At 34.8% G+C, this 27,779-nt stretch overlaps 1 protein-coding gene and 1 non-coding gene across 2 annotated transcripts in view; one reads left to right on the plus strand and one right to left on the minus strand.

Annotated features, from left to right (window-relative positions):
- Kiaa0586 (KIAA0586 ortholog) overlaps positions 1–27,779 on the minus strand; it is a 130,149-nt gene that overhangs the window by 99,012 nt on the left and 3,358 nt on the right. The window contains exons 4-9 of the mRNA XM_077800343.1: positions 27,550–27,619; positions 24,930–24,999; positions 16,329–16,503; positions 15,157–15,378; positions 3,222–3,375; positions 323–478 (exon numbers count right to left, since the gene is read on the minus strand). Coding sequence (XP_077656469.1) covers positions 323–478; positions 3,222–3,375; positions 15,157–15,378; positions 16,329–16,503; positions 24,930–24,999; positions 27,550–27,619 — 847 coding nt within the window. The remainder of the gene's footprint in view (positions 1–322; positions 479–3,221; positions 3,376–15,156; positions 15,379–16,328; positions 16,504–24,929; positions 25,000–27,549; positions 27,620–27,779) is intronic.
- Positions 1,300–1,402, plus strand: LOC113197637 (small nucleolar RNA U13). Its single transcript, XR_003302730.1, has one exon. It is a non-coding gene; the product is annotated as a small nucleolar RNA U13 (small nucleolar RNA).

Consider the following 27,779-nt stretch of genomic DNA (forward strand, 5'->3'; position numbering starts at 1 on the left):
ACAATATAAGGAAACACATTCTAAAAATGATCAGTCTTACCTTCAACAAGGCATTATTTTTTATAGTAATAAAAGCTTAAGTAATAACCTGTAGGAGATAGTAAAAATAACTATAAATGTATACCATCAACTCCTACAGATAATCTAAAGAAGACTGATTTGTCCCATAAATATCATTTACAGAAAAGTAGTGAAAATAGAGATATCAGTCTAGTTACAGGGCACACAGAGAATTCCAAATCATGAGTGACAAAATTTCAGGACAATTTCCTAATCTGAAATAGGTCTAGTCAAGGCAGGTATGTCTATAATTGTTTCTTACCTCTCTGACCTAACATTTCCATGTTTTCTTTTTCTTCTATGGGATTTTCCTTCTTTGACATTTCATCATCTCTTGAAACAGGTACAGGAGCAAACCTGCGAGGTGCTGGTGTCTCCAAAGGAGATTTTTGTTCATTAAAATCCATATCTTCAAACTCTATTAAAGGTGTTTTAATAGAAAATAAATAAGAAATTTAACTTGCTTGTTAAAATTTAAAAATTAGAGAGTATTATTCTTTCCTGTACATTAAAAATAAAACCAAAAGTACACAGGATTGATAAATACATAAATTATTAACAAATAAGTAGAAAAATAACTTCATTCTTAACTAGAAGTCAAAAGAAATAGACTAAATATTTTTCACTAAAGCAATAAACACAAATCAATATAATAACATTTTTTTGTGTGTGGTACTGGGGATTGAATTCAGGGGCACTCAACCACTGAACCACATCCCTAGCCCTATTTTGTATTTTATTTAGAGACAGGGGCTCACTGAGTTGCTAATAAGTGCCTCGCCATTGCTGAGGCTGGCAGGCCTGGCAACATTCAGTACTATTAAAGTTGTGGTGAAAATGGTATATCTAGACATTTTTCATGGTAATGAAAATTGATAAACCATGTAGCAATATACCACCTAAATAACATTACCCTTGGGAATTTATCATAAGGAAAAAAACTTTAAAAAGTGTTAAATATGTGATGATATTCATTACTGTATTATTTATCAAGAAAAAAAAACACCCTAAAACCTACCTAACTGTCCAACCCCAAGGTAACAGTCAGGTCAACAGACTTTTAGTTATTAAATTTTAAAATTATAGGGTGTGGGTGTGGCTCAATGGTAGAATGCTTGACTGTGTGCATGAAGTACTGGGTTCAATCCCCAACACTGAAAAAAGAAAAAATTAAACTGGTGAAAATAATATGTAAAACATAGGAAATGCTTTCAATATGTTAATAAAAAAGAAATACAGATCCTTTTCAGGTCATAGGTGTGATGACTGTGTATTCACACTGTTGTATCAGATGTGCCTCTCTACAAACTTGTTATAATGTCAGCACATTACCCATCCTATTTTGGAAAAAATACAAAACTGTATTTGTGCTGCAATTAAAACTATCTAAAAGTAGGTCTAGGGATGTGGCTCAAGCGGTAGCGTGCTTGCCTGGCATGCATGTGGCCCGGGTTCGATCCTCAGCACTACATACAAACAAAGATGTTGTGTCTGCCGAAAACTAAAAAATAAATATACTCTCTCTCTCTCTCAAAAAAAAAAAAAAATCTAAAAGTGACACATACTCATTAAAAAACACAGAAAAATTAAAAGTTTAATTTGTTGAATTTGGGGGGAGAGGGATACAAGGGGTTGAACTCAGGGGCACTCAACCACTAAGCCACATCCCCAGCCCTGTTCTGTATTTTATTTAGAGACAGGGTCTCACTGAGTTGCCTAGCACCTCACTCTTGCTGAGGCTGACTTTGAACTTTCAACCTCCTGCCTCAGCCTCCCTAGGCACTGGATTATAGGTGTGTGTCACCTCGCAGGGCTAATTGTTGAATTTGTTGAATTAAACTAAGTTTTTCATTTATTTCTGTTATCATAACTAATATAAACACTGAAATAAATTAAGTATGCAATCGATAAAACAGTCATATTTTTTTCTTTACAGCTTAAGTCTACAAAAACAAAATTATTCTGTGGAATTGAGTAAATATACTAGGGGGAAAAGTGTTCACTTATGTAGAAGGATCAAGGCTCGGTCACACTGAAATCAGAGCTCTTGACCTTGCTCTCATGCCCTAACTCTCAATGTAGTAACCTTAAACAGTCCAATCATAACCTTTCTGTATTTCATATTCCTTTTTACAACTTAAAAACTGACTCACACTACTTCACAACAGTGTTGTAAGGACTGCTCATTTGCAAAATAAACGTACCTTATAAGTAAAAGAAGTGTTTAATGACTGTGATACAACAATGTTGTAACAAATAAAATATTAGAAATACATAGACCTGTACATCATTAAATGAAGAGTCCTTTGGTTTTCATTAATGTTATTAAAACATCAATAATTTGGAAAAATATCTGTTCATTTATTTTAAATTCCAAAAGTTTAAGAAATTAGCTGTGTATTTCTTTGTTATTATAATTTTTTTAATTCTATAAACAGATTTTTATTAGTCAAACTGAAAATATTTAGAAATATAGTAGTCTCCCCTACTCTTGGGGAGATATGTTCCAAGACCCTAATGAATGCCTGAAACTAAAGATAATGCCAAACCTTATATGTATTATCTTTTACCTGTACACACAAACAGTACAGTGTGGATACACTGGACAAAGGGATCATTCACATGTGCTGGCAAAACTAATAAGCCAGACAGTATGAGATTTCATCATGCTACTCAAAACAGCATGCAATTTAAAATTTGTAATTGGTTTATTTCTAGAATTTTCCATTTAATATTTTTAGGCCACAGGTGACCATGGACAATTTTAAACCTCAACAAGCAAAACTACAAATAAGAGGGGATTACAATAGCTTATAATTTTAACTCAGTTGTTTTTTTCCTGACACAATCAAGAAAAACAGTAAATATGCAGTTTGTCAGGGAAATTGGAGAATTTTATTAGTAAATAAATTTTTCTAAATTTCTAAGGGTTTCTGATAAATTATAAAGGCTATTACTTAAAACCATAAATTAGGACATGATTCATAATTTGAACAAGTTGAAAAATAATTTAAAATTTACTTAATCTATAAAAAGAATTTTATAAAACAAAGACTCAGAAATGTTGTAAGAATCTCACCACTTAGTAAATAAGTTTTCAGTTCATATAGCACAAAGAAAATCCTTACATTTTTAGTCCATAAGAAATTAAATATTTTTACCTTGTTTGGAAGTACATGTGTGATGTGAAGACATATTGCTGCTACCAAGATGAGGATGTTCTGGTTTTACAGAATACTTTTCCACTGCTCTGGAAGGAAGCATGCTACCAGGCTGAAAACTATTAGTCTTTAATGCAGCACTAATAAAATGAGTCTAGAAAAAATAAAATTATTAATTTCAAATATCATTTAGTATGATGATAAAGTATATTGAGATTTCTTACTGGACTTGTAAACAATTTTATTACATTTATGAAACAATGAGAATATATATATATATATATATATTTTTTTTTTTTTAAAGAGAGAGTGAGAGAGGGGAGAGAGAGAGAGAGAGAGAATTTTTTAATATTTATTTTTTAGTTCTCGGCAGACACAACATCTTTGTTGGTATGTGGTGCTGAGGATCGAACCCGGGCCGCACGCATGCCAGGCGAGCGCACTACCGCTTGAGCCACATCCCCAGCCCGTGAGAATATATTTCTAACACAGCAACTATCACTGCAGTAGTAACAGAAATACTATGGAAGGAGGGAGTAAAGACTGGGCTGTCTAACTACTCTGTGCTGTTAATCATTTTCTTTAACCATTCTAGCCTCAGTGCCTTCCTTTCTACCTCAGAAAGGGCTTAGAATCATGGAAGCAGCCTAAGAGAGGACCAAGAAGGAAGGGCTCTAACTCTAGACCTCTACTTTCACCAAATAATTTAAAACCATAGCATTTCATCTTTTAAATCCTGCAGTGTAAGACATCATTTGAAGTAAAGGTTAGAAAAAGGTTTGATAGTAAGCACTCAAATAAAAGCCATGCTTATGCTTAGTAGCAGCAACAGTATATGCATTTATATATAATGGGAATTAAAGTGACAACATTGTTTTCAGCCCCATTAATTTAAATACCTGAAATATATATTTTAACTAATGAAAATGATTTCAAAAGAGAGTTTTAAGTCAGATCAACAAGAGCTAAAATAGACATCATTTTATAGAATTCCTAAAAGTAGGTTGAGTTCCCTTTAAATAAATGAGATGGGACAGATAACTAATTTCATTTAAGCAGTTACTGAATGATTAATATATCTACTATGTCACCACAACTTCAACTTTCTCTGTAAGTACAAGCTTTATACATAACACAACTGAGTTAGCAAAGATTCTGTCCTTCCAAAACCAGAGTCAATAAACTATGCATTTAGTTATGAAAGGATGGGCACTTACAACAAAGCAGGACCCTGTCCTTAAGAAATCAAGCTGGGCTGGAGGTGAAACTCAGTGGTAGAGCACTTGCCTAGCATGCTGGAGGCCCTGGATTTAAGCCCCAGCAAAACACACAGAAACAGAAATCAAGAAATAAATGTGCTTTTCAAGTGTGTCATCTCCTTTTATTGTGAACAAAAAGAAAAGTAAAGAGAAAGGAAAAAAAATTTTTCAGGCAAAGAACTCAAGGCTCAGAGAAGAAAGTTATTTATCTACTGTGTACTGGCATTCTGATCAAATCATTTCCAGCCTCTCTCTAGAAAATACGATGCACACGCAATTTTAGTCAGGCGTGAGTACTTATAAAAACTTGAATTTGTATGCCTATAGTCATTCCAATAAAATACAATCTTCAATCTCATGAAAAATGGTGGAATGAAATGGACATCATTATCCTAAGTACATGTATGAAGACACGAATGGTGTGACTCTACTTTGTGAACAACCAGAGAAATGAAAAATTGTGCTCTATATGTGTAATATGAATTGAAATGCATTCTGCTGTCATATATAACAAATTAGAATAAATAAATTAATTTTTAAAATCTCATGAAAAGCTCAAGATAAGCTTTGTAAAGAAGTCTTGACATTACTCTGTTAACAAAACCTGATGAGAACACACCAAAAAAAGAAAACTTAAAGACCAATATCCCTTAATGAATACAGATGTAAAAATCCTCAATAAAATACTTGCAAATCAAATTCAACAGCCTATCAAAAAGATCATATAATCACGATAAAGTTGTTATTATTCCAGAGATATAAGGATGGTTTTCAACATATGCAAATCAAAACTATACTACAGAGCAATAGTAACAAAAACAGCATGGTACTGGTACCAAAACAGGCGGGTGGACCAATGGTACAAAATAGAGGACACAGAAACCAATCCACAAAACTACAACTATCTTATATTTGATAAAGGGGCTAAAAGCATGCAATGGAGGAAGGATAGCATCTTCAACAAATGCTGCTGGGAAAACTGGAAATCCATTTGCATCAAAATGAAACTGAATCCCTTTCTCTCACCATGCACAAAAGTTAACTCAAAATGGATCAAGGAGCTTGATATCAAATCAGAGACACGGCGTCTGATAGAAGAAAAAGTTGGCTACGATCTACATACTGTGGGGTCGGGCTCCAAATTCCTCAATAGGACACCCATAGCACAAGAGTTAATAACTAGAATCAACAAATGGGACTTACTCAAACTAAAAAGTTTTTTCTCAGCAAGAGAAACAATAAGAGAGGTAAATAGGGAGCCTACATCCTGGGAACAAATCTTTACTCCTTACACTTCAGATAGAGCCCTAATATCCAGAGTATACAAAGAACTCAAAAAATTAGACAATAAGATAACAAATAACCCAATCAACAAATGGACCAAGGACCTGAACAGACACTTCTCAGAGGAGGACATACAATCAATCAACAAGTACATGAAAAAATGCTCACCATCTCTAGCAGTCAGAGAAATGCAAATCAAAACCACCCTAAGATACCATCTCACTCCAGTAAGATTGGCAGCCATTAGGAAGTCAAACAACAACAAGTGCTGGCGAGGATGTGGGGAAAAGGGTACACTTGTTCATTGTTGGTGGGACTGCAAATTGGTGCAGCCAATTTGGAAAGCAGTATGGAGATTTCTTGGAAAGCTGGGAATGGAACCACCATTTGACCCAGCTATTCCCCTTCTTGGTCTATTCCCTAAAGACCTAAAAAGAGCATGCTACAGGGACACTGCTACATCGATGTTCATAGCAGCACAATTCACGATAGCAAGACTGTGGAACCAACCCAGATGCCCTTCAATAGATGAATGGGAAAAAAAAATGTGGCATTTATACACAATGGAGTATTACTCTGCATTAAAAAATGACAAAATCATAGAATTTGGAGGGAAATGGATGGCATTAGAGCAGATTATGTTAAGTGAAGCTAGCCAATCCCTAAAAAACAAATGCCAAATGTCTTCTTTGATATAAGGGGAGTAACTAAGAACAGAGTAGGGACGAAGAGCATGAGAAGAAGATTAACATTAAACAGGGATGAGAGGTGGGAGGGAAAGGGAGAGAGAAGGGAAATTGCATGGAAATGGAAGGAGACCCTCAGGGTTATACAAAATTACATACAACAGGAAGTGAGGGGAAAGGGAAAAATAATACAAGGGGGAGGAATGAATTACAGTAGAGGGGATAGAGAGAGAAGAGGGGAGGGGAGGGGAGGGGAGGGGAGGGGAGGGGGGATAGTAGAGGATAGGAAAGGCAGTAGAATACAACAGACACTAGTATGGCAATTTGTAAATCAATGGAAGTGTAACTGATGTGATTCTGCAATCTGTATACGGGGTAAAAATGGGAGTTCATAACCCACTTGAATCAAACTGTGAAATATGATATATCAAGAACTATGTAATGTTTTGAACAACCAACAATAAAAAAAATAAAAATAAAAAGGGTTGGGAATGTAGTTCAGTGGTAGAGCAATTGCCTGGAATGTGCAAGGCCCTGGCTATTAATCCTCAGGACCAAAAAAAAAAATAAAAAATAATTATTCAAAAAAAAACGATATGCAAATCAATAAAATAATATATCACAAAAATAAAATGAAGGATAAGAAAAATCACATATTCATTTCAAAATCATCTCAAACACAGAAGGTATATTTGATAAAATTCAATACCCACTCATGGCAAAAGCTCTAAACAAATTAGATATAGAAGGATCATACCTCAACATAATAAAGGCTATATACAAAAAGCCCACAACCAAAATTACCTATGACCCAAAGAGATCTACAGATTCAGTGCAACCTCCATATAAATATCAATCACATTTTTCATAAAACTAGAATAAACAATCCTAAAATTCATATGAAGCACAGAAAAAACTAAATAAACAAAGCTTCCTTAAAAAAAAGAGCAAAGCTAGAGGCATAATAATACCTGATTTCCAGATAAACTACAGAACCACAGTAATAAAAACAATATGGTATTGACATTAAAAAAAAAAAAAAAATTGGAACAAACTTAAGAACCTATGCATCCAGAGCCAACTGATCCTCAACAAAAGGACCAAATGCATAACTAGAGAAAGGACAGCCTCTTTAACAAATGATGCTGGGAAAACTGGGTATCCATAAACAGCAGATATAGCTCAGTGGTAAAGCGCCACTAGTTCTAACCCAGTACAAAAAAATATATATAAATAAATGATTCTCTGGATAGGTCTCTCAAAGCATAGGAACAACAGCAAAACTTGACAAACAGAAGTTCATCAAGCTAAAAAGCTAATGCATAGCAAAGTAAATGATTAATGGAGTGAAGAGACAACCTTCAGAATGAGAGAAAATGTTTGCTAGTTATTCCTCTGATAGAGGAATATATAAAGAATTTTATAAAGAATTAATAATATCAAGAATATCAAGAATATATAAAGAATTTTAAAAATTTAACAAAAAAATAAGTAATCCAATTAAAATGGGCAAATGATCTGAATAGACACTTCTCAAAAGAAAAATGTTTAACAAATATATGAAAAATTCTCAATAATATTACTCATCAGGGAAGTGGAAATCAAAACTACAATACCATCAGGGCTGGGGAGATAGCTCAGTTGGTAGAGTACTTGCCTTGCATGCACAAAGCCTTGGGTTCCATCCCTAGAATGAAAGAAAGGAAGGAAGGAAGGAAGGAAGGAAGGAAGGAAGGAAGGAAGGAAGGAAGGAAGGAAAGAAGGAAGGAAGGAAGAAATTTCATCTTAGCCATTTAAAATGGCTATTACCAAAAATTTTTAAATGCTGGCAAGGATGTGGAGAAAATGGAATGCTAATATACAGACTGGTAGAAATGGAAATTAGGACAACTACTATAGAAAACAGGACACAGTTTCCTCAAAAAACTAAAATGAGGGGCTGGGGATGTGGCTCAATCGGTAGCGCGCTTGCCTGGCATGCGTGCGGCCCGGGTTCGATCCTCAGCACCATATACCAACAAAGATGTGTCCGCTGAGAACTAGAAAATAAATATTAAAAAATTTCTCTCTCTCTCCTCTCTCCTCTCTCACTCTCTCTTTTAAAAAAAAAAACTAAAATGAAAACTACCATATGCTCTAGCTATCCCACTCTTGGGTATATATCGAAAAGAAATGAAGTCAGCATTCAAAAGAAATTCCCGCATGCCCATGTTTTTTGCAGTACTATTCACAACAGTCAACATATGGAACCAGCCTAGATGCCTGTTTAACAGATGAATAAATGAAGAAAACACAGTGTATGTGTGTGTGTGTGTATGTATGTATATATATATATACACACACACAAAGGAATATTATTTAACCATAAAGAAAAATGAAATCCCGTCATTTGCAAATAAATGGATTGAATGGGAGGACTGGGGATATAGCTAAATAAGCTGGACACAGAAAGACAAATATCACAAGTTCTCTCTCATATGTGGAAATTAGGAAAAAAAATTACCTGAAAGAAGACGGATTACTAAGGACTGAGAAAAGTACATGCTGGGGTGGGGAAAGGGACAGTTAGAAGGAGGATGGATGGACCTGATCAATAAAAGATGTCTGGAAACATGACAGTGAATCCCATTAATTTGTACAATTAATATGTCATAGTAATTACAAAAAATTAAATTTTAAAAATTGTAGCACTTTAATCTTCACTTTGTGAAACTATATTAAGATCTAATAAACTTATTTTTGTACTTTCTTCTGAATGTTCTAACTTAATATAATTTTTTTGAGTTCTAAAATTGTGCGTTAACCAGGAAAAAAAGTAATATACAATGGCATCCACTCTTTTTTTTAAAACATGGTGTCATTTTTTAATATCATTATTTTGTTTATTTATTTTTATGTGGTGCTGGGGATAGAACCCAGTGCCTCACACACGCTAGGCAAGTACTCTACCACTGAGCCATAACCCCAGTCCCAATGGCATTCACTCTTTAAAAAAAAAATAAAGCTTGAGGGTTGAACAGTATTCCAAGACTTGGAAATTCCAAACAAAACAAGTAACTGTGTACTCAGCTCTTTGAGAAAATAATTCTTCTTTCTGTAATAAGCCAGAACCTCATATTCAAAAGACATTAAAAACTGTCATTCTTGAGGAGATCCAAGATGGCGGGGCTGAGGGAGGCAGCATTCTGCATTGCTCCGTGATGTGGGATTCAAGTAGTGAGAATACAGCTTCTCTGCCAATGATATTATCACTCCCCACCCTCCCAGGAAGCACCCTGCCCATCTAGGGCTCCAGGCCTCAGCATCTGAGTAGGTCTCCCAACTACTCATCCACGCAGGACTACTGGATACCCAAGTGAGACCAGAGGTCGACAGCAGAACCCGCAAAAAACTTTTGGCCACTCATTCAAGCAGAAATCATGGACAAAGCCCCCACAGAGGACACCCAGCAGGGTAGGAACTCCAACTGCCACCCCTGTGTGGACCCTGATCTAACAATGTGGGGCTCCCCGGGTTGCCCCCATCTTGGGACTCTACAGCAGCAGACATAGTCCCCTATGTGCACTAGCCTGCCTGCACCTGGGAACTTCACACAGGCTCTGCAAGTCACAGAGCAAAGGGAGGTATTATTACACTAAAGGAAAAACTAATCAAAGGAGAAAGCAAGTCAAGTTGGGTAACTTTAACACACCTCTTTCATCTCATAGGAAAAGTCATCCACAAACTGAAGGTAAAAGGTTGGGAAAAATCATACCACTCACATATGGAATGCGAAAGCAAGCAGGGGTTTCCATATTCATATCAAATAAAGTAGACTTCAAGCCAAAGTTAATCAAAAGGGATAAAAAAGGATATTTCATATTCCTTAAGGAAACCACTCGTCAACAAGACATAATAATAACAAATTTATAGGCCCCAAACAATGTACGTCTACGTTCATCAAACATACTCTTCTCAGGTTCGAGAGTCAATGGACCACAATAATTTTGGGTAACTTTAACATACCTCTTTCACTACTGAATAGATCTTCCAAACAAAAGCTGAAAAAGAAACTAGAGAACTCAAAAATACAATCAATAACTTAGACTTAACTGACATATACAGAATATTTCATCCTTCGATAAATGAATATACTTTCTTCTCTGCAACACATGGATCCCTCTCTAAAATGTCCATATATTATACCACAAAGCAACTCTTAGCAAATGCAAAAAAGTGGAGATACTACCCTGCATTTGATCAGATCATAATGAAATAAAATTAGAAATCAATGATAAAAAAATAAAAGCGACTCCAACACCTGAAGACTAAATAATATGCTACTGAATGAACAATGGGTTACAAAAGACATCAAGGAAGAGATTAAGAGATTCTTAGAGGTGAATGAGAACACAGATAACAACTCATTGAAATCTCTGGGACACTATGAAGGTATTTAGTACTAAGAGGAAAGTTCATTGCATGGAGTTCATTCCTTAAAAGAAGAAAAAGTCAATAAATGACCTAACATTACACCTCAGAGTGCTAGAAAAAGAACAAATCAACACCAAAAACAGTAGAAGACAGGAAATTCTTAAAATCAGAGCTGAAATCAATGAAATTGAAACAAAAGAAACAACTGAAAAAATTGACAAAAAAAGTCAGTTCTTTGAAAAAATAAATAAAATTGACAGACCCTTAGTCATGCTAACGAAGAGGAGAGAGAAAACTCAAATTACTAATATACGTGATGAAAAAGGAAATATTACAACAGACACTACAAAAATACAGAAGATACTTAGAAATTATTTTGAAAACTTGTACTCCAATAAAATAGAAAATATCGAAGGCACTGACAAATTTCTAGAGTCTCATGATTTGCCCAAATTGAATCAGGATGATATACACACACAATTTAAACAGTGATGAAATAAAAGACACCATCAGAATCCTACTAACCAAGAAAAGCCCAGGACCAGATGGATACACAGCCAAGTTCTATAACACCCTTAAAGAAGAATACCAATACTCTTCAATTTATTTCAGGAAGGAGCACTTCCAAACTCATTTTATGAGGCCAATGTCATGCTGATTCCAAAACCAGGCAAAGACACATTAAAGAAAAAAAACCAATATCTCTAAAAAACATAGATGCAAAAATTCTCAATGAAATTTTGGCAAATCAAATACAAAAACATATCAAAAACATAGCGCAACACAATCAAGTGGGGTTCATCCAGGGATGCAAGGTTGGTTCAACATATGGAAATCAATCAATGTAATTCATCACATCAATAGACTTAAAGATAAGAATCATATGATCATCTCAATAGATGCAGGAAAAGCATTCAACAAAATACAGCTCCCCTTCATGTTCAAAACACTAGAAAAACTAGGGATAACTGGAATATGTCTCAACATTATAAAAGCTATCTATGCTAAGCCCCAGGCCAACATCATTCTAAATGGAGAAAAATTGAAAGCATTCCTTCTAAACACTGAAACAAGACAGGGATGCCCTCTTTCACCACTTCTTTTTTTTAATGTTTATTTTTTAATTATATGTGGACAAAATGTTTTTATTTTTGTTTTTTATGTGGTGCTAAGGATCGAACCCAGAGTCTCACACATGGTAGGGGAGCTCTGTATCTCTGAGCCACAACCCCAGCCCCTCTTTTACCACTTCTATTTAACATAGTTCTTGAAACACTGGCCAGAGCAATTAGACAGACGAAAGAAATTAAAGGGATACACATAGGAAAAAGAAGAACTCAAATTAGCACTATTTGCTGACAATATGATTCTATTCCTAGAAGACCTAAAAAATTTCACCAGAAAAGTTCTACAACTAGTAAATGAATTCAGGGAAGTAGCAGGATACAAAAGCAATACCCATAAATCAAAGGCATGTCTGTATATCAGTGACAAATCCTCTGAAAGAGAAACTAGGAAAACTACCCCATTTACAATAGACTCAATAAAATAAAATACTTGGGAATCAACCTAACAAAAGAGGTGAAAGACCTCTACAATGAAAACTACCAAATGCTAAAGAAAAAAAACTGAAGAAAACCTCAGAAGATGGAAAGATCTTTCTTGAGTTCCTGGATATGCAGAATTAATATTGTCAAAATGACCACACTACCAAAAGCACTATACAGATTTAATGCAATTCCAATCAAAATCCCAATGACATTCCTCATAGAAATAGAAAAGCAGTCACGAAATTCATCTGGAAAAATAAAAGACCCAGAATAACTAAAGCAATCCTTAGCAAGAATAGTGAAGCAGGTGGCATCATTATACCAGACCTTAAACTGTACTACAGAGCATAGTAACAAAAACAGCATGGTTTTGGCACCAAACTTGACTGGTAGACCAAAGGCACAGAATTGAGGACACTGAGACTAACCCACAAAATTATAATTATCTTATATTAGACAAAGGCACCAAAAACATAATTGGAGAAAAGATAGCCTCTCCAACAAATGGTGCTGGGAAAACTAGAAATACATATGCAAAAAAATGAAATTAAACCTCTATCTCTCACCATGCACAAAACTCAACTCAAAGTGGATCAAGGACCTAGGAATTAGATTGGAGATCCTGCGCCTAATAGAAGACAAAGGAGGCCCAAATCTTCAACATGTCAGATTAGGCCCCGACTTCCTTAACAAGACTCCTATAGCATCAGAAATAAAAATCAAGAATCAACAAGTGGGATGGATTCAAACTGAAAAGCTTCTTCTCAGCAAAAGAAACAATCAGGGAGGTGAAGAGAGAGCCTACAGCTTGGGAGCAAATTTTTACCATATGCACATCAGATACAGCACTAATCTCTGGGATATTATAGAGAACACAAAAAACTTAATACCAAAAAAATAATAATAACCCAATCAATAAATGAGCCAAGGAAGTGAACATACACTTCTCAGAAGGTGATATAAAATCAATCAACAAATATATGAAAAAATGTTCAACATCTCTAGCTATTAGAGAAATGCAAATTAAAACTACTCTCTAAGATTTCATCTCACTCCAATCAGAATGGCAGCTATTAAGAATACAAACAACAATAAGTGTTGGCGAGGATGTGGGGAAAAAGGCACACTCATACATTGCTGGTGGGACTGCAAATTGGTGCAGCTAATATGGAAAGCAGTATGGAGATTCCTTGAAAAACTTGGAATGGAACCACCTTTTGACTCAGCTGTCCCACTCCTCAGTGTATACTCAAAGGATTTAAAAACAGCATACTAAAGGGATACAGCCATGTCAGTGTTTATTACAGCACAATTCATAATAGCTAAACTGTGGAACCAACCTAGATGCCCATCAGTAAATGAATGGGTAAAGAAATTGTGGTATATATACACAATGGAATATTAATCAGCAATAAAAGATAATAAAATCATGACATTTGCAGGTAAATGGATGGAGTTGGAGAATATAATGCTAAGTAAGTTAGCCAATCCCAAAAGCCAAATGTCGAATATTTTCTCTGATATAAGGAGGCTGATTCATAGTGGGGTTGGGAGGGGGAGAAAGGGAGGATTAGACGAACTCTAGATAGGGCAAAGGGGTGGGAGGGGAAGGGAGGGGGCATGGGGGTACGAAAGATAGTGAAATGAGATGGACATCATTACCCTAAGTACATGTATGAAGACACCAATGGTGTGAATATACTTTGTATACAACCAGAGATATGAAAAATTGTGCTCTATATGTGTAATAGGAACTGTAATGCATTCTGCTGTCATATATAACAAATTACAATAAAAAATTAAATTTAAAAAATTGTCACTTTTAATTAATTATATACAGAAGCAAATATGTACAGAAGGTTGTTCTCATCCAAGAGTGCACATTAGAATCAAAGTTTTCAAGATTGCCAGGTACCACCTCAGACTTGCTCTCTCAGAATCTGAGAGGTTCAAGCACGTGTACTTTTATAAAGCTCTCCAAGTGATTATGATCACATTTTCAAGCTAAGAACTGCTTATATAAACAAATCATTGCTTTAAAAATGGTGTGAACAGGGGCTGGGGATATGGCTCAAGCGGTAGCGCGCTCGCCTGGCATGCGTGCGGCCCGGGTTCGATCCTCAGCACCACATACCAACAAAGATGTTGTGTCCGCCAAGAACTAAAAAATAAATATTAAAAATTCTCTCTCTCTCTCTCTCTCTCTCTCTCTCTCTCTCTCTCTCTCCCTCTCTCCCCCCCTCTCCTCTCTCACTCTCTCTTTAAAAAAAAAAAAAAAATTAAAAAAAAAAAAAAATGGTGTGAACAGTAAGGCGTGGTGGTGTATGCCTATAATCCCAGTGATTTGGAAGGTTAAGACAGGAGGATCACAAATTCCAGGTCAGCCTCAGCAACTTAGCAAAGCAGCACTGGGCAACATAGCAAGACCCTATCTCTAAATAAAAAGAATTAAAAGGGTTGGGGATATGGCTCAGTGGTAAGTACCCCCTGGGTTTAATCACCACTACCAAAAAATTTTTTTTTAAAAAGTGTGAAAAAAAAGACCACAAAAAGAGGGAAAAATAACTAAGCAATACTTTAAGCTAGAACATACATACTCTGGTCCACCTGGCAAGCAAATCATGATTTAAAAACTAACACTGTTACAATCTAATGAACTACTACAATTAGCAATGAAAATTAACTTGGATATGCAAGTGATTAAAAAAAATCGTGAAATGTATACTGGCTTTCTTATAGATACCTGAATATCTATTTGTTGCTGTTGTAATTTTTCAAGATGCTTAATTTGCTGCTCCATAAATACATTCATTCGCTTCTCATGATCATGACAATGTATTTTCTCTTCTTTATTCTGAATGCTTGCTTGCTGTTCTGTAACACGTTGTAAGTGTTTATCCGTCTCCTGTAACTTATTAAGTAATTCTGTAACAGAATTAACTTTTGCTTCCAAATCACTCTGCACCTAAAAGGATAAAAATTACAAAATAATTTTTTATATTATAATACAGAAAAACAATAAAATATGGTCAATTACAAAGAAGGTTATTTATAGCAAGTGATTTGAGAAATTGTCAAAGTAGAACCTTTACTCACTGTATCTCTGATGATTTGATGCCTTTATTTTTAGTCACAAAAGTAAAAGGCAGGAAAAAAATTAAAAAGTAAAGGGTAGGAGATCATAATCTTTAGATCTGTTTCCTCTCATTAAAAAAAATTTTTTTAAATATTTATTTATTATTTTTTTAGTTTTCAGCGGACACAACACCTTTGTTTGTATGTGGTGCTGAAGATTGAACCCAGGCCGCATGCATGCCAGGCGAGCGCGCTACCGCTTGAGCCACATCTCCAGCCCCTCATTAAAAAAATTTTTTTTGCCTCATAGAAGTTTATAATGAAGAAATAAGAAATACTTAAGTGGAAATTAAAGAGACAGAAATAGCAAGAAAACAACTTTTTATACTTCACTAATGTAAAACTGAGTTAGGTTAGCAGTCTTGAGTTCTCATCTTGGCTCTCCCACCTATTAGCTCTAAAATCTTTTTCCTCCTGTGCCGTGGTTCTCCTTTCCCATTACAAACTAACAGGTTAGGTCTACGTAATCTAATCTGTCTTCTAGTTCTCAAATAAGGATGACCAATCAACCAAGTTGCCTAGAACTAAGAGGCTTCCTAGGATTTGTGACTTTCAGTGCTACAAAGTCCTGGATTCACTAGCACCATCAAAGCAATGAAAGGGTAATTTTCATAACTTCTGAGAAGTAATACACAACCACATATGGTAAATTTTTTTCAACTTGAGATCAACCAGAATGTTCTTAGTCTATAGCTGGACACAACTACTTAGAGCATCTTAACAGTTATTTTTATAAAATTTCACAAAGTATATTCAGAATATCTGGAGAGAAAAATATACCTTTATCAGTGGAGCTGCTGTTGCAATGGCAGCAGCAGTTGCTGCAGCTACAGTTGTAGCAGAATCAATGGCACTGGGTGAAGTTCTGGCCTCCTGTGTAACAGTATTCTCTTCTCTGCCAGCATCTTCCAAAAGATGTACCTTTACTTCCTTAAAGATAGGCATGCTTCGCGCTCTATCAATAAAAAAGGAATAAAATATATTCAATAAGCTATGCTGAACCACTTCAAGAAATACCTGTAAGTGGTCATCTGCTGAAGGTAATTTTCTTGATTTTTAAAAATTAAATCACCTGCCAAGTATGGTGGCACACTCCTGTAATCCCAGTGATTTGGGAGGCTGAAACAGGAGGATTATAAGTTCAAGACTGGTCTCAGCCATTTAGCAAGACCCTCAGCAACTTAGCAAGACCTGTCTCAAAATGAAAAGTAAAAAGGGCTGTGGATATAGCTCAGTAATAAAGTAGCCCTGGGTCCAATCCCTGGTGTCAAAAAAGAAAAAAAATTAAATTGCATATCAAACAAAGTCATTTTGTTAATGAAGTTTATCAAGGTTTGAGTCACTAAAGACTAAAGATATAAGATAATTCCCTGAAGGCAGTGATGTTATTTCAGAAAATAGGACTTATATATAAATGTGGAAAAGGCATGGTCACAGTTATAAGGATATGTAATCAAGAAATATAAACCAAGCATAGTGATGCATGCCTGTAATACCAGCCACTTGAGAGACTGAGGCAGAAGGATTACAAATTTGAGGCCCACCCCATCAAATTAGTGAGACCCTCAGGAACTTAGTTGATAAGTTCTCAAAACAAAAGATAAGATATTTTGATTATTTTGATAAGATCTCAAAATAAAAAAAGAACTGGGAATGGTAAAGTGCCACTGGGGGCGGGGGGAGGAGGAAGGTAAATTTAAGACATGAAGAAAAACATTCTAAGAATTTAAATACCAAGTTTTATTCCCCCAAAACAAACAACCCAAGAGGGATTACTGCTGTTTTTAAAGTACTGATAATTTTATTCTCTAAATACTTTTAGAAGAATTGTAACATTAGAGGATGAGAGTATAGCTTAGTAGTAGAGTATGTAGTTAGTATGTGTGAGGTACCTGGGTTCAATTTCCAGAACAAAAAAAAAAGAAAGAAAAAAGAAATATATCATTATTGATGTATACTTTACCCCCTTTTAATCCAGCTTTAGTGAAGCATAACTGACAAATAAAAATTATATATATTTACTATATACAACATATTTTGATATATTTATACATTGTGAAAGGTTACCACAATCAAGCTACTCAACATATCCATTACCTCACATAATTATCTGTGTGTGTATGTGCAGGTGGTGGGGAGGGGGGGAATAAGAACATAAAAGGTGCCCTCCTAGCAATAAATATTACTACCTACAATCACCACATGGCATAAAATAGAGCTCTAGGATTTATTCATCCTAACTGAAATTGTACCATTTGGTTAACACCTCCCCATTCTCCCTACTCTCAACCCCTGGCAACCACCAATCTATTCTCTACCTTTTGTAAATTCAACTTTTTCCAGTTCCACATATGAGATTATGTGGTAATTCTCTTTCTGTGCCTGGCTTATTTCATTTAGCACAAATCCCCAAAAACAATTATTAAAACTGCTGAAAGAAACTTTCTGAATTTTAACTCATTTAGATTAAATTAAATATCATCCAATGGGCATCAAAGACATCACTAAATAGCCTGGATTAAAAATGGACCTAAACCAGATGCCATGGTATACACCTATCATCCCAGCAATTTTGGAGGCTGAGAATTGCCAAGTTTAAAGCCAGCCTGGGCAAGTTTGTGAGATCTTGTCCCCAAAAGTAAGTAAACAGATAGACAGACAGATAAATGGAGGGATAAATAAATAATAGGAGGGGGGCAGTATATAGACACATATTAACTAAATATTTTAAAAAAATCTGTCTAGTTATGCTCTATATTTGGGCTCTAAGAAAAAATGAAAGGAACATGGACAAAATCAAATAATCGCTAGATAAGTATAAATAAAATCAACAGGAATACATTCCATATCCAGAGGCTTTATTCCCTTGCTTGATTTTTAAAGACAGTTCAGAACTTTTGAACTTACCCCTCTGATATTTCCCCATTTCTACTAAGAGCATCATTCTTCTCTAAGTCTCAAAATTTTGAAGTCACCTTTACTTCTCTATCTTCCTATCATCTCATACTCAACAGAGTCATCAAGTTTCGCCAATTATTTCATCACAATTACATGAAAAGTGTCATAGAACTATAGAGTTGGGGGAATCTCATAGGTGGTTCATCTATCCTAGTTTTCTAATTTTTACATGAAGAAACTGAGGTCCACAGAGGTAATGGGGTGTACTTGATGGAAATCACAGATTTAGTGACAAGGCCCAATTCCAGAGGTCTTCCCATGACTCTAAAACTTTCTTGGATTAGTACTTCTCCCTTCTTTCTTCTTCTCTACTAGAAAATTCATCACTTCTTACCAACCACATATTTCATTCTTTGGTTTATTTGCTTAAAAACTTCCCACTCATGTCTCCATTCTTCAAAAATCTCAGAAATTTCCTTATAAAAAACTGAATAAGCAAATTTCCTGTTTGGCTTTCTATACCCTCCATACTCTGGTCCTATCCTCCATTCCTATATATACCTCCCTCCTATATATACCCAAAACAACCTCTCTCTGGAATCATTCTGCTCTCCTTACTGACTACACATACAGCACTATGCTCACAACTGACTCGATGCTTTTTTCTCTGCTCTCTCAAACTTCTTCCACTCAACTCATTATGATATCCTTCCTCTTCAGGATGCAATCTAAATCTTACCTCTCCCAATAAGCCTATCTTTATAACCGTTTCTATTGATCTCTCCCTTCATTAAGTACTTTTGTATCTATGGCCTATACCACTTAGGACTGAAACATAGGCATTCCATTGTTTAAATATCTGTACAGAACAATTTAACAATATATTGAATGCAAAGCTCTATTCCTATCATGATTCTGAAAGGAACCATCACTTCTCTCCCTCTCCCGCGTGCACGTGCGCTCACTCTTGCTCGCTCTCGCTTGCTCTGTCCAGATATAAAATATAAATGTGTGTGTGTATACATACACACACATGTATATATATGTGTGTATACATGTATATATACGTGTGTATATAATCTCTCTCAAGATTATTATATATACGTATATAAACATATGTATAATCTTGATATATGTTCTATAATATATAAAATCTTGATATATTTTATATATATATATTTATATATTTATATATATATATATATATATATATATATATATATATATATATATGCTCGCCTAGCATGCATGAGACAGTGGGTTCAATCCTCAGCACCACATAAAAATAAAATATTGTGTCCACATAAAACTAAAAAAATAAACATTTTTTTAAAAATGTATCTTACAACTTTTTAATGATTTGCCATCCCTCTTAAAGTCCAAACTCCTTTATAAAAATTCATATTTTCTTTTTTTTTTTAGAGAGAGAGAGAGAGAGAATTTTTTATTTTTATTCTTTTTTTTTTTTTTTTTAGTTTTCGGCAGACACAACATCTTTGTTTGTATGTGGTGCTGAGGATCGAACCTGGGCCGTACGCATGCCAGGCAAGCTCGCTACCGCTTGAGCCACATCCCCAGCCCGAAGAATTCATATTTTCCTTGTACTAGACAACTTGGCCAGATTCTTCATTTCTCAAAGATTCTGGTCTATTACCTTGCATTATTTACAGTTTTAAAGGACATGATAATATCAAATAGGACAAGTACTACATCATTCCATTTTGTCACAACTCTACAGTTAAGTTACATAAAGATAGGGGTTGGAGATATAGCTCAGTCAAAGATCCCTTACCCAGCATGTATGAGGCCATGGGTCTGATCCCCAGCACCAAAAACAAAGAATATGAACATAAAGAATATGTACAGTTGAGAATAGCTAGGATACTTTTAGAAAATTAATTTTTAAATAATTTTGGAAAATTAACGTTGGAAAAATAAACAGAATTTTCAGGCACACATAAAAACAGATAAACACATATACTTTTTCTCAGCTGTATGTTCTTCCATGTAAACATTAAAATTAGTTGGCTAAATTCCATCTACCAATTATTCTAAAACAAAATTCAATGACTATAGCAAAACCTATAAGCTAATTTTAGACAAACTTGGACTTTTATAGTATTAAGTCTTCCCATCCAGAACATGTTGAGTATCTCAATATATCCTAGCTTTTGTCAGTTCCCAAGGAAAGTTTCATACTTCCTCACATAGTTTCTACAGATTTCTAATCATGAATATTTATAACTTTTTTTGTTCTAAGTACAGAATATCTTCTACAATGTAAATTTTTCCTCCTTTTTTCCAATATCCATACCTGATCTCATTTTATTTTCTAATTGCCACAGATAGGACTTCCAAATTATAAACAAACATAACAAAAAGAAACAATGAAGGCTAGGGATGTGGCTCAGTGAGAGAGTGCTTGCCTAACATGCATGAAGCCCTGGGTTCCATCCCCAGTACCACCAAACCAAAAAGACAATGAGCTCTCAATTCTACTATTAAACAGGATATTAACTATTTTCTTCATATTAAGAATCTGAATCTATCACTCTATTGTTAATTTTAAAGAGGTTTGTGTGCATGGTAAGGTAAGTAAGAAATGAGCATGACAATTTTATTAAATGTGATCCATAGTGCTTGTCATACATATTTTCTTATTTATTCCAATGATAAATATATAATGAATCATGAATTATTAGTGAGGCAAAGCTTAAAACTGCCTGAGCCTCTTTTTTGTTTTGTTTTGTTTTTAGTTGTTGATGGACTTTTATTTTACTTACTTATTTATTTTTATGTAATGCTGAGAATCTAACCTTCACACATTCTAGGCAAGAGCTCTCCCACTGAGCTACAACCCCAGCCTGAACCTCATTTTTAATATGGGAACATTTTAAGACATTCCAGGCTTTTGTAAAGATTAAAACGAGAAACCAATGCAGAGAGCATAATAACTGCTATATTAGAATTCAAAATTATTTCCAGGTATACTGACATTAGCCTATAATCCTAGATACTCGGGAAGCTAATGCAGGAGCACTCCACGTTTGAAGCCTGCCAGGGCAACTTAGTGAAACCCCATCTCAAAGTGAAAATTAAAAGTGGGCTGGGTTGTAGCTCAGTGGCAGAGCACTTGTCTAGCATCTGTGAAATCTTGGGTTCAATCCTTAGTACCTTAAAAAAATTCAATTATTATTTTTAAAACATTGCTGCATTTCTGAGCCAAACTCTATTTCATTATTATGTTTTGATCTTCTAACACAAAAGACATACCTTATTTATAACTTGAGAAATAACACATCAATAAAATTGTTATCTTTAGCTATCAGATGAATAGTTGATTTAATGATTTTATTACAAGAACTTTTTGGAAAAATTACCATGATAGAAACAAAAACACTTAGGATAAAACTAAATTTTAGCTTTGGGTATTTGGGTTAGGTTAGCCTCAGGAAATGACATGGATAGCATTCTCTGTACTGGAGCAGAATGGCATAAGTGTAATCTGTTTCTTAATATTTTTCCAAGAATTCAAACAGAATCATCACTGTTTTAGAAGGCTTATTCTTTAAAGCATTTTCAATTTTTTTAGCAATTGGTCTGTTAAAATCTAGCTCTATGATTATTCTTGGTGAATCATCTAATTTCATCTAGAATTTTAAACTTGAGGCATATAACTACATTGTACTCTCATTTGTTTTTGTCTCCTCTAAATCTATTATTTGTCCTCTTTTTATCTCTAATTCATGTATTCTACCATCATTTTTCTGACCTAAATTTATCAGGAAGTTGCTTATACTTCTAAACTTCTAAGAACCAGTTAAAAACATTTTACTGTGTATGTTTTTTACTTTATTGGATTCATTTTTATCTGGTATAATTGATTTCTTCTCTTTTCCCTGCCTTTTCTCTATTGTTCAAGTTTTGTTTGTTCATTTAATTTTTATGGTACTGAGGACTAAATGCAGACGTGGTCAACTACTAAGTCACACCCCTTCCCTTTTTATTTATTTTGAGACATAGTCTTGCTAAGTTGCTTAGGGTCTTGCTAAATTGCTGAGGCTGGCATAGAACTTAAGATCCTCCTGCCTCAGCCTTCAGAGCGGCTGGGATTACAGGAGTGCACCATCTCACCCAGCTTATTCAGGTTTTTTGCCTAGTATGCATGAGGCCCTCAGTTTAATTCCCCAGCATCACAAAAGCAATAAATAAATAAAACAGACTTAAAAGACACATTTATCCCTGGGCACAGTGGTGGCACACGCTTGTAATCCCAACAGCTCAAGAGGCTAAGACAGGAGGATCCTGGGTTCAAGGCCAGCCTCAGCAAAAGCGAGGTGTTAAACAACTCAGTGAAACCCTGTCTCTAAATAAAATACAAAGTAGGGCTAAAATAAATAAATGCCACATAGGAACCAAGTGCCCCTTGGCTTTCATCGATGAGAATGTGGAGAACTGGCAAACCAGCCATAGGCTGTGTGTGTGTCAACTATGAGCATTGAGCACACAAAGTGGACTGAACCAACGCTGCCTGACCCCTTGCCTCATTTGAATGGCTTCTCCCCAATAAAAGGATTCAGCATGTGCTCCTAGCTCTCTTTCTTGCCTGCACTGCCCTTGTGGGAGCTGTGGCTGAGGAGCGGTCATTGAACTTAAAGAAAAGGTACTTTCTATGTCTGTATCTTTATTTATTCCCCAAATTCAGCTGGAGTGACCAGTTTAGTCATGTGACACAATAGCTGGGGATGTGGCTTAGTAGCCAAGTGCTCCTGAAATAATACCCAGTACCAAAAAAAAAAAAAAAAAAAAAAACAGACACATCAATCAAATGCAACATGTGGCCCTTTTTTAGATCCTGATACAAAGAAATGAACAAAAAAAAAATTATGGGACAATCAGAGAAACTTGAATATTAACTGTATGATTGATAATATTAAGAAATAGCCAGTATTATGTCTTTGGTATATTAATAGTATTGTGGCATTGCCTTTTTAAAAACTAATCTTTTACATCAAAATACATTCTACTGTCATGTATAACTAATTAGAACATTTTTTTTCATATTTATTTTTTAGTTGTAATTGGACACAATACCTTTATTCCTTTTTATGTGGTGCTGAGGATCAAACCCAGGGCCTCGCACATGCTAGGCAAGTGCTCTACCGCTGAGCCACAACCCCAGCCTGAGAACAAACTTTAAAAAGAAAAAGAAAAAATACTAATCTTTTAGAAACACCTACTAAAATACAGATAAAATGAAATTACTTCTGAGATAGGTTTAAAAATAATACTTGGGTAGGGGAGTGAGGGGAAGTTAAAATGAAACAATGCTAACAACTAAAGCTAAACAATAGGAGTATGGCAGTGCATTAAATTATCCTCTCTACTTTTGTAAATACTAAAACTTTTTAAACAAAACAGTATTTGTAAATCTGTGGCTCTTGTTCCACTTAATATAGTGCGTAATGTCCACATAATCAATGGTTGATTTAATTAAAAGTATTAGATAACTACAATAAAAGGATGGGAGAGAGTAGTTTAAGACAGCTAAATATTATCATATGAGGATGAGTATAGTCTAAATTTAATAAATCAAGAATAGGAACATAGGCATATAATTTTAATTTATGAAATACTATCTAGAAGAAATAGGTAACAGTTAAAAGTAGCTGCATTTGGGGAGCAAGCCTGGTGGTTAAGCAGTAGAGTGCTCACCCAGCACGTGCAAGGCCCTGGGTTCAATCCTTAGCACCTATTAAAATAAAGGTATTGTGTCCATCTACAACTAAAAAATTTTTTTAAAATAAACAAAATAAAATAACAAAAACTGCCTTCATACTAGTAGATGTATTCTTGCTACATGTTTATCATGAGTTCTCGTCAGGTTGGTTTTGTATTTCGTTCCATCAAGGTATGAAGTTTGCTTCTTCCTCAGATCTTGATCACGAAAAAACCTAAAGGTTCTTTGATAGTAAATAATAAGTATTATGTATAAGGAACTACTTTACCACTGCTACAAGCAGTATCATGATTTGGTTAAGAATACAGGCTCTAAAGGTAGAATGCCTGGGTTTAAATGCCAGCCCAGTAACAATTTGCCAGACCCTGGGAAAAGCTCAATGTCTCAGTTTCCTCATCCATAAAATGGGGATTCTGTAAAACTGGGATGTAACAGAATCTCTGTCACAGGATTTATGTTATCCATATTCACGTGTTCAATAAAATTGGGATTATAACAGAATCTACTTCATGGGATTTGAGAGTGTTACATGAGTTAATATAATAACACACTTAGCACAGAACCTCTTCTGTAACAACAACTAATAGCTATTGAGTACTTAAGTGCCCAGAACTATGAGAAATGCTTTATATATCATCACACAATACATTATGTAGTGAAGAGGTTTTTGTATTTCCAAAGTATAAGGGAAGTTGATTTGAAACACAAACATGGTACAACTATTTTCTGTAAATGAAACTTACTTTTGCTTTAAAACTGTTCTTAGAGCATCCTTCTGTCCCATGGTATACTGAGAAATACAGATATCATTTGCTGCAAAATTAAGATAACAAAAATTCATTAAATTTTAATAAGCCACTCACAAAACCTGACCTTTTTTTTTTTTTTTTTTTTTTTGGTACTGGAGATTGAACACAGAGGCCATCTACCACCAAGGCACACCCCCAGTCTTTTTATTTTTATTTTGAGACAGGATCTCACTAAATTGCCTAGGCTGGTCTCATTCTAGCCATACTGATGAAAAAAATAACAAAGGAGCTGGGGTTGTGATCTTCCTGCTTGTGATCCTCCTGCTTCAGGCTCCCAAGTTGCTGGGATAACAGGGGTATGCCACCATAATCAGCTTTAAAAACCCCACTTTTTAAAACTAAAAGAATATTTAGGGGGCTAGGGTTGTAGCTCAGTGGTAGAGTACTTGCCTAGCATTTGTGAGGCACTAGATTCGATTCTCATCACCAAATATCAATAAATAAAGTAAAGGTCCATCAACAACTTAAAAAAAAATGTTTAGGACTAGATGCAATGGTATGTGCCTATAATTCCAGCTCCTCATAAGTCTGAGGCAGGAGGATTGCAAGTTCAAGGCCAGCCAGGACAACTTAAATAAGACCTGTCCCAAACTAAAAACAAACTTTTCTGAAAGGGCTAGGGATAGACTCAACAATGAAGAGCTCATTCTAGCAAGCTTGATATCCTAGGTTCAATCATAAGTATTTATTGGGGGTGGGGGGATGTTTAGGATTTAATAATAGGATTTCTGAATTTAAAAAGGCAAGAATAGGGGCTGGGGTTGTGGCTAGGTGATAGAGCGCTCGACTGGCATGCATGAGGCACGGGGTTGGTCCTCAGCACCACATAAAAATGAAATAAAAATATTGTGTCCACCTACAACTAAAAAGTAAATATTTTTTTAAAAAGGCAAGAATAGTCATAACCCTAGACACTAGAAAAATTTGTATCAAAAATATCTGAGAAACAAGGACATCTACAAATAGTCAAGATGAGATGTGTCATGTTATATGTACTTTGCCACATTTTTTTAAAAAAAGAAAATGCTGAGAAAATTGAAGGTGTTATAATTGTTATGCAAACCAAAGTAAATATTTGATATTACGTTATATGAATCTCTCCTTCGACCAGATTTATATAGAGAAGAGCGTGTGTTATAGAGAATTGTTTTTATTATGCTTGAGAATTAAATCTTACACATGGAAAAGATTTCTTAAAAATAAAAAGAAAGAAAAAGAAGGCTCAGGAGGTTCAGAAGGATCACAAGTTCAATAGCAGCCCCAACAACTTAGGGAGACCTTGTTTCAAAATTTAAAATATAGGCTGCTGGGGTATGGCTCAGCAGTAGAACACTAGCCTCCCACATGTGAGGCACTGGGTTCAGTGCTCAGCATCACATAAAAGTAAAAGAAAAAAAAAATTAAAGATACCGCATCCAGGTAAAACTAAAAAATATTTTTTTAAAAAAATTAAAATATAAATTAAAAGGACTAGGGGCTAGAGTTGTGGCTCAGTGGTAGAGCACTTGCCTAGCGTGTGAGGCACTGGGTTCAATTCTCAGCACAACATATAAATAAATCTTTAAAAATAAAACAAATAAAGGTCCATTGACAACTAAAAAACATTTGGGAAAAAAAAAAAAAGGATTGGTGATGTGGCTCAATGGTAAAGCGCCCTGGGTTCAATCTCCACTACAAAAGACCAAGGAAAATTTGATAAAATTTTAATATTACTTAGAATAAAAAAAAATTGCTTTAAAATTTGTCAATAAATAAAACTTTTTGAAGGACATTTTTAATCTATTATCTGACCCTACAAAACCTGAGTTCTAAATTTATAAAAAAAAATTATAAATGGGGGCTACGGATATAGCTCAGTTGATAGAGTGCTTGCCTCACATGCACAAAGCCCCCCTGGGTTCAATCCCCAGCACCACAAAAAATAAAATAAATAAATAATAATAAATGTATATCCAATACCAAACCTGTATAATAGATTGGTAATACTAAAATAATCTTTACTATTGCAGACACTTTTCTGGATTTTTGAGTGTATTAATAACTTAATTTGGGAGAATAATTAAAATTAAAATAACATGGTATACCTCAGTAGTAGAGTGCTTGCCTAGCATACATGAGGCCCTGAGTTTAATTCCCAGCACTCAAAATAATAATAATAGTAACAGTAATAAAAAACCTGTTTGTTGAATGAATATCCAGAAATCAATTTTACCTTTAAAAAGAAAATATTGACACATGAAAAAAAAAAAGAATGAATATTGAAGACAATACATTAAGAGAAATAAGCCAAACACTAAAGGATAAATACTGAATAAGTCCAATTATACAAGGTACCTAGCATAGTCAAATTCATAGAGGCAGGAATTAGTAGTTAATGGCCATAGAGTTCAGTTGGGAAAGATTAAAAAAACAAAGTCCTGGAGATAGACAGTGACGATGGTTGCACAACAATGTAAAGATACTTAATGTCACAAACTATATATTTTAAAATGGTTAAAATGGAAAGTTTATGTATATTTTACCACAGTAAGAAATGTCAATTCTATTCTTTTACCGTTTTGTCTGTTGCTCTCTTCTGTTTTATCCAAAGGTAACCTCTGCACTACAACATCTTTAGAAAAATCCTTTGGGATATAAGAGGAAAAAGTGAAAAATTAAATAAACTTTACGATTTATTCCTTACCAATACCATTTACTAACTGTGATTACTGTGCTCTGGGAGTGTGTTTTGTATATTTCATCCCCAGCACTACACAATGCTTAGGTACTTTGAAGCTACCCAAG

This window comes from Urocitellus parryii, chromosome 6 (assembly GCF_045843805.1).
Source record: "Urocitellus parryii isolate mUroPar1 chromosome 6, mUroPar1.hap1, whole genome shotgun sequence".
Classification (NCBI taxonomy): domain Eukaryota; kingdom Metazoa; phylum Chordata; class Mammalia; order Rodentia; family Sciuridae; genus Urocitellus; species Urocitellus parryii.